Below are 13,645 nucleotides of genomic sequence, written 5' to 3'. Positions count from 1 at the left end.
CTTTGCTCTACCCTTCACATATTTCTACTCCCCTTTGACTCCCCATTTGTAAGCAATCCATTGCCCCAGAGGTAGCCCTTTTAAAAATTTTTTGGTGTATTTTTTTGTGTTTATACACTTGACACCTGTGAATTTCAAATGTAGTTTTAAAATAAAAGATAAGACATATGACATTTATATGTTCTATATATAATTTTTAAAGAAAAATGTTATTCCATATTTACTATAATTTTGTGGGGGGTTTTGTTGAATGATTTAATCATATTTTTTCCATGTGAGTATAAGTACTTCTACCTCATTCTTTAATAGCTTCACAAATACTGTGTACTAAGTGAAAATGTTCCAAATGGCAAAATTTTTAAAAGAACAAATAAGTGGACATGTTTTGTTTTCTTATCTAAGTAACAGGTCATTTGTCCTCTTACTAGAGTAGGTTTTGGAAATACCCAAAAGAAAAGCTAACATTCTCCTTAAGAAGTAATGTTGGGTTTGTTTAAATGTTTGAATGTGCTCTAAGTTAAACTGGAAAAAAGAAACATCTTGTTCCTGGAAACCTTAGATAGAAAAATTTACTAGCATCAGTCAAGTTTTTGGGCGAAGTATTTAAAATGAAAAGGATTTGAAGTGTAGACTATCTTGTATATTTTTTCTTGATCTTTACGTTTTTAATGTATTTTAAAATGAGTTAACATAGACAAAATTGCTAACAAAGGCAAGTTAATAATCACAGCATAACTTTCTCTGGCAGTTTTATTCTAGAGTTCTTTATAGGACTACTGATGTTATCTGTAAGCACCTGTATTATTTTAAATTTGCATTCTGTTTCAGTTCTGAAATGCTTGTTCTCCTTCAGGGATCGGATGTGATGTATGAAACTGAAGTGCCTGGCCCACCTACCGTTTTAGCACTACACAATGGAAATGGCGGTAATCACAGTCAAATAAGGGAGTGCATTATGTTAATTAAGTCTAGATACTTCAGGTTGAATCATTTAACTATATATTAAGTGAAAATGGGAAATTGTAAAAAGAACATGAACTGGAATTGAGACAGTTATCTTCAGATGACTTGCCAGTAACTAACAGTAATGAACTAGTAAACTTTAATTTTTAGTTTCCTCATCTTAAAATTAGATGATGAGGAAGGGTTTTATCTCTTTTGGGGGGGGGTTATCTCTTTGATGTGTAAAATTCTATGACTATATAACCAACCTCCCAAAGTAAGTGTTCTTTTTATATTTTTTAAATGAGATTTTCATGTGAAAGTCAGTGTATCTGAAAAAAATTGCAGTTTTAAAGAGATATTATGAGTCATGGGGTAAATATAATATGTTGACTTTCATTATAACTAGGTGACTCTGGAGAAGACCTTTTGTTTGGAACATCAGATGGAAAACTTGGGCTTATTCAGATCACTACCTCCAAACCAGTACACAAGTGGGAAATTCGAAATGAGAAAAAGCGGGGAGGTATGTGTTTGATATAGTTTAGTTCTGAAATTTCAGTGATTATTAAATATCCTAAATTATATAGTTCATTCTATTTTATTTATTCATAGTACATAGTAGACTTAACATATCACAGAGCCACCTTATTATTTGTTTATTTAGCAGGTCTGTCATACTTGGGCATAATTATTAATTAAGAAATGCTAATAGTAATTTAGGATAGACAGGGTTTTATGGCCTAGTGTCCATCCATAACATCATTCTCTGCTCAAATCCATTATTCACTGTTTGGTGTAGAAAATTAATTTGAATTTGAGAGTATTTGATAGGAGGCAAGGAAAAAGTCCAATGGGTCAGGAAATATTTCTGTTTTCTAAAGAATTTTTACCTTTCTGAGGGAATTTATATCTGACTTAGAAGGTAGTGAGATGGCTATTTATAGGTGTAGTAATCCTATTCATATATTCATTTATTCCTTCAACAACTACTTGTTAGGAGAGACAGAGAATAAACAAGCAAATAAGTGAGATAGCTTAATTTAGTAACCTGAAAGAAATGTCACAGGGTGATGTATTGGTGATGGGAGAAAGGAGAAAGACTATATTTAGACTGGGTGGTAATGGAAGATAGCTTATAGAAGACAAAATTTGAGCTGAGATCTGATTGATAAGAAAAGGAGTTAGTAGTGTAAAAACTTGGGGGAAAATTGTGCTCTAGAAGAAGGAAAAAGCCAGGACTTGAGGCAGAGGTATACTTGATTCATTTGAGGACCAGAGGGAAGACCATGCATTAGCATGGCAAGAAAAGTAGTCAGGGAATTAGCATAGATCCAAATCATGTAGGTCCTTGCGGGCCTTGGAAAAGGATCTGGATTTTAATCTAAGTGCAGTGAGACACCTTTGGAGAATTGTAAGTAGGAGTATGACATGATCTACCAAAACAAAACACACCCTCCCCCCCCAAGGAGAATGAATTTGGCGGGGAAGCAGGTCAAAATTGGAAGCATGGAGATCCATTAAGGAGTCATTGTTTTGGTTGTTCTAATTTATTGTACTCTAGGCTAGAGATATAAGTGGCCTGGGCTAAGCTAATGGTAGTTGGAAAGGAGACAATTTCAGTATGTGTTTTGAAGATTGGGCTGGTAAGATTTGCTAAGAGATTTGATCTGGGCAGTGAGAAAAAGAGAGGAAGAGACATAGCCTAGAATTTTGGCCTGAGGAACTGGGTGATACCTTATTGAGATGAGAGATTGGGGAAGGAGCATTGAGGGGATCTGATAAATGGGCATAAAGAGTTTTTGCTGGGGCATGAAAAGTTAGAGATGCAAATGTATGTCTCAAAGAAAATGCTGAATAGAGATTTGGATATATGAGTCTGGAGCTCTGGGGAGAAGCCAGAGCTGGGGATATAAACTTATGAGCCATTTCTATTTAGATTATATTTAAAGTCTTAGAAATGGATGAATACAGATGGAAAAGAGGACACCTGATTATGCAGCAAGGTTTTTGTTGTTTTTTTCCCTATTCTGATTTGGTGTATACATTTTTTTCATTCTTTACTTTTATATACTTGACTATAATGTTAGTTTTATTAATAACTTGTCACCTCTGTCCTCTTTTTTGAAGGGATTTTGTGTGTTGACAGCTTTGACATTGTGGGTGATGGGGTTAAAGACTTACTTGTTGGGAGAGATGATGGAATGGTGGAAGTGTACAGTTTTGACAATGCAAATGAGCCTGTTCTACGATTTGATCAGGTCAGTTCATTTAAAAAAAGACTATATATGCTTACACATCAAAAATTATAGAGATGACAATGATGATTTGGGTTTTTTTAAATCAAATATATTAAAATCTTGTGTTTGGCTTAGAATATTGCACCTTTGGTGTTATCAAACTCTCTAGACCACTCTTGTGTTTGAATAATAGACTATTGAATAATGAATAATGAGTTACTTCCAGCTGAATAATGAATTATTGCTTCTTTGGTTTCTAAGCATTGTATATTTGAAGTATGAAATATTTTGCCTTAGTTTCTATAATGCATAGTAGATTACAGGAGTAACATTTATATGTTTGGGTAACATAACATTTATATGTTTGAGACTGTGTTGTCTCAAAATAATATTTTAGGATAAACTCCTGTTGTTAAGACAATATCAAAATACCTTTAAGCAGAGAGAAAAGTTGCAATTTCACTTCTAGCCTCCCAAAAGTTTACTATATGAGAAGAATTACTAGTTAAGAGTAATTCTAGTTCACAAATTTTAAATGTAGTTCAGCTTGTTTAGCCCAAGGTACAGAGTTACATGGAGAGTCATTCTGTTGTAAACGGAATCTTTCATTTTTGTGAAGTGGTATTCTCTAGTCCATGGTTTCCCATCCTGCCTCTGGCAGGATTCATTGAGGCTGTTTTGAAAACAACAAAAAAACCCACAATTCAGTATCAATTAACTTTTCTTTGTCTAATTTCTCTACTGGTTCTACCTCTCAGCTTTAACTGCAGATCAGCAAATACAGATGTTTTGATGTATAGAGGAAGTATATTACATAGATAATATGGGGATAAAAATTCTCTAAAGGTATCATATAGGCTATCATCTTTATTCATTAAAAAAACGATTTGGGAGATGGTGTATGGAATTCAGATAATAGACTAAACACATTGGGAGTTTTGTTTATGTAGTTTAAAAACAAAACAAAACAAAATAAAACTTCTTTCTTGGGGTGCCCGAGTGGCACAGTTGGTTTAGTGTCCGACTCTTGGTTTCTTCTCTGGTCATGATCTCAGGGTTATGGAATTAAGCCCCACCCCAGGCTCTGGGCTCAGGGAGAGTCTACTTAAGTTTCTCTCTCCTCTCATTCTGCCCTTCTTACCCCATGCTCATATGCTTGTGCACATGCTGTCCCTCTCTCTTTCTCTAAAATAAATAAATCTTTAAAGACAAAAATCAAAAAACTTCTTTATATAAATAAATGATTTTGCTCATTGGGTGACTGATGAGGCTAAGTACAGCACACAAATATACGAGTCATTTTCAATCTTCTTTCCCCAAATTTAAAAGCACTGGAATTTTCTGCCATTTGTGCAGAATTTTGCCTTCCAGTTTCATTGTTTCCACATGCTAAGTGTTCAATAAACATATGTTGAATGTCTGGAAATGGGAAAGTAAGTTTTATGGATTATTTTAATATGTGAACTTTTAGTTACTAATTAAGTACTTGATCTTAAATTTATTTTAGATGTTGTCTGAAAGTGTTACATCTATCCAGGGTGGTTGTATAGGGAAAGATGGCTATGATGAAATCGTGGTATCTACATATTCAGGTATGGTAAATAGTAATAAGTAAACAAAGAATCAAATGAGAAAAAACTTAAATTGCATAAATTAGTTTTGATGACTACTTTTTTTAAAAAGTGCTATTAGTGAATCTTACCTATATCATTAAACCTTTATTGATTAAAAAATGAGGGAAAAGGAGTGGGTGTGTTGATTTATAAAACAGTTAATATTTGAATAATACTTGTTAGGATATTTAGCATGCTCTAGTAGTGAGTTGGGGAGACCAACCATGAGAGACTGTGGACTCTGAGAAACAAACTGAGGGTTTGGGGAGGGGTAGGAGGTAGGTGAACCTTGTGGTGGGTATTATGGAGGGCACATATTGCATGGAGCACTGAGTGTGGTGCATAAATAATGAACACTGAAACACTGGATACTGGATACAACACAAAAACACTGGATACTGGATACAACACAAAAATACTTTGAACACTGGAACACTGAAAAGAAATAAAAATAATAATAAAAAAGAAAATTAAATGATATTCTTTGATTTAAAAAGAAATATTGACTGAAATTTAGTTTGTTTTGTTATTGCTTACATTTCTTATAAAAATTTCCTTGCTTTTGAGTTGGTCATATTTGCATTCTCAAAATAGCCAATGTCAGAGCTTTTTTTACTTTCCATGAAAATGATTTTTGAAAGACTGTTTTAATTCATCAAGTATTTACTAGAATGTGTTGACTTATTCCATACTTGAAAACTAAAACTATAAGAAGTGAAAGATTTCCTTAGTGATATAATTATAGTGTTTCAGGCAAAATAAGAGTATCACAAAATGCTGACATAATTTCAGTATGGTTTGAATTTTTTCCAGCTTGATTTCTTTCTTTTGTTTTGTTTTGTTTTGTTTTTTGAAGGAGGCTAAGTCCTAGGACTAAATGATGTTGCTGTTAGTGAGCAAAGGGGCATGTATACTTGGGCTTTCTTTTAATACTAGCAGCACTTAATGGTCCATGATTGTAATTTCATCTCTACAGGCTGGGTTACAGGTCTGACCACAGAGCCTATACATAAAGAAAGTGGACCAGGAGAAGAACTAAAAATTAATCAGGAGATGCAGAATAAAATTTCTTCTTTAAGGTAATTTTGGATTTTTTTGTTTGCTTTTTTTTTTTCATTTCATGAAGTGTATAGTTTTTTCTTATTACTGATAGAAGCAGAATATTTTATTGGAAGAAAATATATCCTTTAATTCATTTGTCACCTTCTTAAAGGAAAACTTATCAGTTTGAGAAAATTAGCAGTAAGTGCTAATTAGTATTTCAAAGTTAGAAATATACTTTTATATACTTTATCCTATATTAACTTTTTCTTAGATCAAAAAGTGTATTTTTTCACTTATTTAGTTATAGATAGTTGTAGTATTTGGTTTTCTTCATAGGCATTAGAAGGAAACCATCACAGACTGCTGTATTCCTCATTAATAGTAATATTTACTGCTCGTATGGACACTCCTGAATCTGTAACTTTGGCTTATCAGTTTTCTTACTGGAAATGAGTAATACTGATTCCTTTAGATGCAAGGATTGCTTCTATGGTCTATTTAGTTTGCCAAGTCCTGTGAAAAGGGACACTGGACTCAAGTAAAATTCCTTTCTATAACAAAGAAGTGGGAGTTGCTAAAACTTTTAATGACTATTCTCCCTACTTCAACCCTTGCCAACCTCTTGGGTCAGTAATGGCCAATCTTTGTTTGGTGGCATTTGAGGGCTACATGGGTTTTTAAGGCAGCAAAATGCCAAAAGTACTAATTCACTAAAGCCACACAAGTTTATACCATAAGCCAGTTTATAGCAAAGCCACCTAGAGAGCAAGCTCTAACTTTCAACCAAGATAGAAACCTAATAGAGTTAATGTCTACTATCTCACATCCTCCATATAATTCCGTACATTTATAACCCAGTCTGTATCTCCTGATGCCAGTGAATATGAGTTGAGAAACTTATGTCTGTTTTGTTTATTCAGCAGCTGCAACACAGGTACATATGAAGCATTCAATAAATACTTCTTAGACAAATGAGTCTTTTCCTTTGTTTATTGCACAAATTTCCTCCAAGCTTTTCCCAGACTTTTCCCCCTAAGTTGGGGCTGGTTAAATCTCATGTTGTTCCTTAGTTACTATTTGCTTCATTTGCGTATGGCTTTTCCCTTTAACTGAAGTTAACTCTAAGCAATGAAGCTATGCCTGAACAGTTCAGTCTAAGCAAAATCCTCTTCAACAGTTGATAGAACTTCAGCTGTACCCCTGGCTCATGATCATCCTGTGGTCCCCAAAATGTGAATACTCTGCAGCCTCCTTTTGTCTGTCTCACCTAATTCTGATTGAAAAGTACATATTTACTGGTTTTACACATTTTGTTTCTTCAAATTAAATGTTTTTCAGCTCCAGTACAGTTTCTCTTCTGATTAGTATTATATGTAACTGTGACTAGATTTGTGTGTTAGAATTGGTTATTTGCAACCTGCTTTGATACTTAAAACTATGAGTTTTGATTTTTAGATTAGAGATAAATAATGTGGAATTCTTTTTGGTCAGTCATAGAAACAAAATTTTGTTCCTATTAGTGTCATAATTCTAGTTCATCAATAAAAATCCATTTTGCAGAAGTTAGTCTCAAATTCTTGTAATCATTCTAAGGACTGCAAATGTGTATACTTCTAGGTGACAGAGTTGTATATATTTTCCTCTAGGAGTGAGCTGGAACATCTGCAGTATAAGGTACTACAGGAAAGAGAGAAGTATCAACAGTCTTCTCAATCAAGCACAGCAAAATCAGCAGTACCTTCATTTAGTGTAAATGATAAGTTTACATTAAATAAAGATGATGCCAGCTACAGTCTCATCCTAGAGGTACAGACAGCAATAGATAATGTCTTAATACAGGTAAGCAAAATGTCTAATTTACTTGTTTTGTGATTGGATCTATTTTGCAGACCAGTCATATGCATTAATTATTACTGGACACTTAATTTTAGACAGTAATTTTAAGTATTTATGTTTTAAAAATTTTTTTTTAAGATTTGAGAGAGAGCAAGCATGAATGGGAGGAGGGGCAGGCAGAGGGGGAGGAAGAAGCAGATTCCCTACTGAGCAGGGATCCCGACCCTGGGCTCCATTCCAGGAGTGAGGGGATCATGCCCTGAGCTCAAGGCAGATGCTTAACCAACTGAGCCACCTAGGTGCCCCTTTAAGTGTTTATCTTTTAAATATTGCATTTAGTTTAGATAATTTTAAAGGCTTATCTTAATCTTCAATTAGCTAATCAATTGCTCTAGATTACCTAAATTACATCTTTATTTTTTATTTATCCTGTAAGTATTAAAACAAAAGACTGATGGACTTAAGTTTCAGGAAACACGAGAAAGGAATGTTGAAGGTTTTGTTCTTCTCTTAAAGGTTGACCTTTAAGAGAATTTTAAGAGATTTGACAGAAAACTACAGTATTTAATGCCATTATTAGAATCTTTTTTTAAGCTCCAGATTCTAAAATGGTAGTTTACAGTACAGCTTGCTCATTAGCTACCAGTTTCTAGGTAGGTCAGTAGACAAAGTTGATAATGACAAAGGGTGAAATTTAGGGATAATAATATACAACTCCATTCAACCATATATTTAATTAGTTTTTTTTTAATTATATGATATTCAGGGAGTGGAAAAAGATGATAATAGGATGGATGGAAAACAAGTGAAAGTTGGAAAACCTGTCAGATAATGAGAAAAGAATAAAGATGAGGAAGAAGATAAGGTTAAAAAGATGTGGAGGAGAGATCAGATTATTAATTAAAAAGTAAAGGCTGATATCTGTCTTAAGTAATGCTAGCTTAAGAGCTGCATTAAACAACTCTAGAAGAGCATCATTTACATAGAACTGAGTGCAATAGCTCTGTCCTAGAAACTGCCTCTCCAGAGGAGATCAAAAACAGGTGAAAATAAAATTGATAAAAATGATCTGATATAATCAGAATGGCCATATTAGGAAGATTATCCTTTAAGGGGGGTGGTGAGAGATGAATAGTCTGTGATCTCTGATAAAATTAGAAGAAAAAATAAGTCATTGTGAGATAATGTTTATTCTTTATAATAATTATTTTCTAGAAGTACATATTATCAAATATAAATTAGGAAATTCATTTGCTCAAATTTAAAGATGACCATGAACTAGAACTAAAGAGAACCCTTAGAGAAAATGTTTTGTTGGGCACCTGGATGGTTCGGTAGTTAGGCATCTGCCTTCAGCTCAGGTCATGATCCCAGGGTCCTCAGATTGAGTTCCACATCTGCCTCCTTGCTCAGCAGGGAACTTGCCTCTCCCTCTGCCCCTCACCCAGCTCTCGTGTGCATGCGTGCTCTCTCTCTCTCTCAAATAAATAAAATCTTTAAGAGAAAATGTTTTGTGAAAATTTTTAGTTTTCCATCTGAACCATTTTTTTTTTTTAAATATTGACTGTAGAGTGATGTTCCAATAGACTTACTTGATGTGGATAAAAATTCTGCTGTTGTCAGCTTTAGCAGCTGTGATTCTGAGGTGAGTGAAAAGTATAAAGAATTTTTCAGATACTTTCATTTCTATTATGCCATTTTGAATAAAGTCTGTAAATGCTGATAGGGTTTGATGTTTCTTCTTCAGTCTTTTTCATAACCGTTCCCTCAAAATCTGCTTCTGCTCTTTTTCCTTGTTTTCGGATAATCCAGAAAACTGGTGTGTTGTCCTAGATTCCTTCCTTTCTCTCATCTGTTAAATCCAGTCAGTCACTAGTTTCTGCCAGTTCTATCTCCTTGGCTCTTATATCTCTACTCTGCTTCATTTCTACTTCTTTTTCAATTTTTTAATTTTATTTTTACTTTCATATGAGATTTTAGGGGCGCCTGGGTGGCTCAGTGGGTTAAAGCCTCTGCCTTCAGCTCAGGTCATGATTCCAGGGTCCTGGGATCGAGCCCCATATCGGGCTCTCTGCTCAGCAGGGAGCCTGCTTCCTCCTCTCTCTCTCTGCCTGCCTCTCAGCCTACTTGTGCTCTCTTTCCATCAAATGAATAAATAAAAAAAATTAAAAAAAAAAAGATTTCATGAGAGAGACAGAGCATAAGCCTAGGGGAGGGATAGAGGGAAAGCAGACTCCTTGCTGAGCAGAGAGCCCAACAATGCAGGGCTCCATCCCAAGACCCCGAGATCATGACCTGAGCCAAAGGCAGACTCTTAACGGAATGAGTTCCCAGACGCCCCTTCATTTCCACTTCTGTTAACTTTCTAGGCCCTTATCATGTTTGCTTGAACTACTCATCTACCAGTTTTTCTGCCTCCAGTATTGCCTCTCACCTCTAGGCTCTGCTGTACACTGCCACCAGAGAGGTCTTCATAAAGTATAAGAATCTGTGTCATTTCTTCTCTCAAAACCTTTTTAAAAATCCCTTATTTCCTGCGACATGTAAGTCTAGATTTCTCACTGTGGCATAACAACTTTCTATGATTCAGCTCTTGATTATATCTCTTGCTTATCTCTTACCAGCTGCTACCTTCCCTCCCATGCATATTATTTCTGCCAAACTGAAGTTCTTAAAATTTCTTGAAAATGCTGTATAGTTTCACACATCCTACATTTGAACATGGTCTGTTCCTTCTCCCCATTCTTTTTCACCTTTTCTGGGCTGGTTGAATCTTGCTTAACCTTTATGGAGTAGACATTTGTTGAGTACTTACCATGTGCAAAGTACCTTGGATGAGATTGTGTCGGAGTTTTTGGATATGCTTACTCTGTCACTTCTTTTTGCTTAGTACTAGCTGACTAGCATTCTCAGATCTAAGTGTGGCTCCTCCCATCCAAGTACTAACCAGGCCCGACCCTGCTTAGCTTCCGCGATCAGACGAGATCGGGTGCGTTCAGGGTGGTATGGCCGTAGACCTAAGTGTGGCTCCTAAAGAGAAGTCAGGGTAAAGAAAAAGTCTGGAGTAGTTGTATTGAAGAAGGCAAACCTGAGCAAGAAATGGTGACTGGAGTTGACATGTAGTTATACACACAAAAAAGGGAGGAATAAAAAGAGTAGATGCAGAACAAAGCTGATAGCTATATTAGGGAATAGTTTTTAATATAATTTTACAGAAAATTTTTTTGATAAGAGATTTTACAAGTTGTATTTTATAATATGTATCATATTTGTCATCCCTGTTTAAGAATAAAACATAAGAGATTGGGCCTACATTTTTATTTTCATTTAAAAAATCAAGTTGATCTTAGGGCACCTGGGTGGCTCAATCGGTTGGGCGTCTGCCTTCAGCTCAGGTTATGATCTCAGGTCCTGGGATTAAGCCCCACATCGGGCTCCCTGCTGAGCAATGAGCCTGCTTCTTCCTCTCGCTCCTCCTCTGTGCTCTCTCTCTCTCTTTCTCTCCCTCTCAAATAAAGAAAATCTTTTAAAAAAAGATCTTGATCTTAAAATTTTAATTTCCTAGTTGCTATAAAAGATTAACTTATTTTATTACCACACTGCAGGATTCTTCAAAATGAGTATTTTATACTAATTTAAAACCTATTTTCTCTAATGATGGCTTTTAAAAAAACCTTGTTATGGAGGTTCAAGTATATACAGAAGTAGAGACAGTAGTGTAATAACCTCCATGTACTCATCATTAACTTCAACAAATGACCAATCTTGTTTTATGCTGTTCTCCCTCTCCCATCCCAAACCTAATCCCAGAACTTTCATATATTTTAATCTTTATCATCTTAGCCATAAATACTTAAGTATGTAACATTTTTTTTACTCATATGAAAGCATATTTATTTTTAGGTGGACTGATATTCTGTGTTTACTAAATTTAAGTGATTTGAAATTAAAATGCTCAAATTTTCTTTTTAATATTATCTTTTTATTCAGTTATTTATTAAAAATAGGGAAATAGCAGTACATGAAAATTGAGTACTAAATATTTCATGTTGCTCTGTTTTTGAAATTCCTGCACACAGATCTATTTCTCTATTTTTAGTAGTTTAATATTTGGGTTCAGGAAGTAATATTTGAAATAACCTCTCCAATTTTATTTCAATAAGCATGTATTGAATGTTTACACTATCGTCCCTGGAACTGTGCTATTTGCTGGAAATTCAGAGAGGAGATATTTCTTAGTCCTCTATAAGTATTTGTTAAAGTCAAAGACAGCCTGAAACACTGATGTTTTTGTCTTTTGATATAAACATTAGAAGTGTGTGCTGTCAGTTAAATTTTTAGGACAGTTAATATTTAAATGTTATTGTAGAAGATCAGGATGGAAAGAGCATGAGCTTTAGAGTCTTAAAAGATATGAATTTGTATTCTAATTTCATTACTTACTAGCTTTTGGGAGATTTTATTAACCTGTAATGCTGCTATTTCTGTATCTGTTAAAACTTACTTAGTAAAACTTCACATAGGGTTGTTTGCAAGAATACAAATAGCCCTTATCTTGAGTGTCACCCAAATGATATTGTGCTTAGTAAATGGTAACCATTATTATTATTGATGTTTTTATTATTAAAAACGTGAATTCATCCTTCTTCCTCAACTTTGAATTTTTCCCAGTCAAATGACAACTTTCTTCTCGCTACTTATCGGTGCCAGGCAAATACCACAAGGCTGGAACTCAAGGTAAAAACATTTGAAATTACCTTTAATTGAAAGCTTGAACTTTTCTTCCCTATGCTATACCTTGCTATGATATCGTCTCTTTATATTATTTTCTCCCTGAAATGAGTCATTTTGGAGTAAAGACTTTTGGATGACCATTAATGTTTTAACTCAGCCCCAACCATTATCTCTGCTATTGACTTCTCTAAAATTACCCATCCTGAATTTCCTCTGAGTGGAATTTTTTTTTTCTAATTCTCTATTATGGAAAAGTTTCAAACATACATAAAGGTAATAACTTAATCTTCAACAGTCATCAACTCATGGCATTCTTGTTTATACTGTCACTGTCCATTCTAAATTATTTTGAAGCAAATACAAGATATTTCATAATTTCATTTGTAAATATTTCAGTACATATGTCCAAAAGATGAGAACTATTTGTTAAAACATAACCACAATACTGTTATCACACCTAATGAAAATTAATTATTGTTGATTAACAATAATTGGAAATTATTGTTAATTGACAGTTATTGAAAATTAACAATAATTCCTTAGTATCATCAAATATTCAGTATTTAGATTTCACTGATTCTTGTTTCTATAGTTTGTTTGATTCAGTCATGGTCCATAATTTGGTTATTGAAGTATCTGAGCATTTGCCCTATATTTTCCTACCACCAGATTTCCAAAGTTATTGATTACCATCTATTCTAGACAAAATCTTTTAATGTTTTCTTTAGGAATTTAGTAACATGATCTCTTTTATAATTAAAAGGGATTTTAATTTAATTTTATAATTTATAATTTTATAATTTAGTTATAATTATAATTAAAGATTATAGCACACAAATGTATTTTAGTTATTTGGTTTGTGTGAGGTTTTTAAAAAATTATTTTTGATTTATTTATGATCTAAATATTAAGGACTACAACTTTTATCATAGTGTTGATGATGTTCAGATTCAAAGCCTGTTTTTTTTTTCAAGAGAGATGCTGTTACATAATAACTTTTTCACATCTAGTTAAGGAAATTCCAGTGAAATGTAGGGTTTTTTCCTAAACAATTTATTTTAGTCTGCGTAAGTTCCCTTTTGTGTATTTTGAAAGAAAAATTAAAAACTGGAATAATTTTTTATGTAACTTAATTAAGCATTTTAAATTACATTTCCACTGAATAAGACTGTGCCATTAAATTGGGAAGTAGGCCTAAAAATATTAAAAAGCTGTGTTCTTTTTTTAAAATTGGAT

The 13,645-nt window shown here is 33.8% G+C and overlaps 1 protein-coding gene across 2 annotated transcripts in view; it reads left to right on the top strand.

Moving 5' to 3' along the window:
• Positions 1 to 13,645, top strand: part of BBS7 (Bardet-Biedl syndrome 7) — a 44,976-nt gene that overhangs the window by 12,634 nt on the left and 18,697 nt on the right. For both annotated transcript variants that reach the window (XM_004747980.3, XM_004747981.3), the window contains exons 6-13: positions 854 to 926; positions 1,352 to 1,468; positions 3,073 to 3,203; positions 4,690 to 4,774; positions 5,772 to 5,874; positions 7,486 to 7,678; positions 9,246 to 9,320; positions 12,347 to 12,412. In XM_004747980.3, the coding sequence (XP_004748037.1) occupies positions 854 to 926; positions 1,352 to 1,468; positions 3,073 to 3,203; positions 4,690 to 4,774; positions 5,772 to 5,874; positions 7,486 to 7,678; positions 9,246 to 9,320; positions 12,347 to 12,412 (843 nt within the window). The remainder of the gene's footprint in view (positions 1 to 853; positions 927 to 1,351; positions 1,469 to 3,072; positions 3,204 to 4,689; positions 4,775 to 5,771; positions 5,875 to 7,485; positions 7,679 to 9,245; positions 9,321 to 12,346; positions 12,413 to 13,645) is intronic.

The sequence above is a fragment of the Mustela putorius genome, unplaced genomic scaffold (genome assembly GCF_011764305.1).
Source record: "Mustela putorius furo isolate JIRA1106 unplaced genomic scaffold, ASM1176430v1.1 tig00000721_pilon_pilon_pilon, whole genome shotgun sequence".
NCBI lineage: Eukaryota > Metazoa > Chordata > Mammalia > Carnivora > Mustelidae > Mustela > Mustela putorius.
This window is presented reverse-complemented; position numbering and strand designations above follow the sequence as displayed.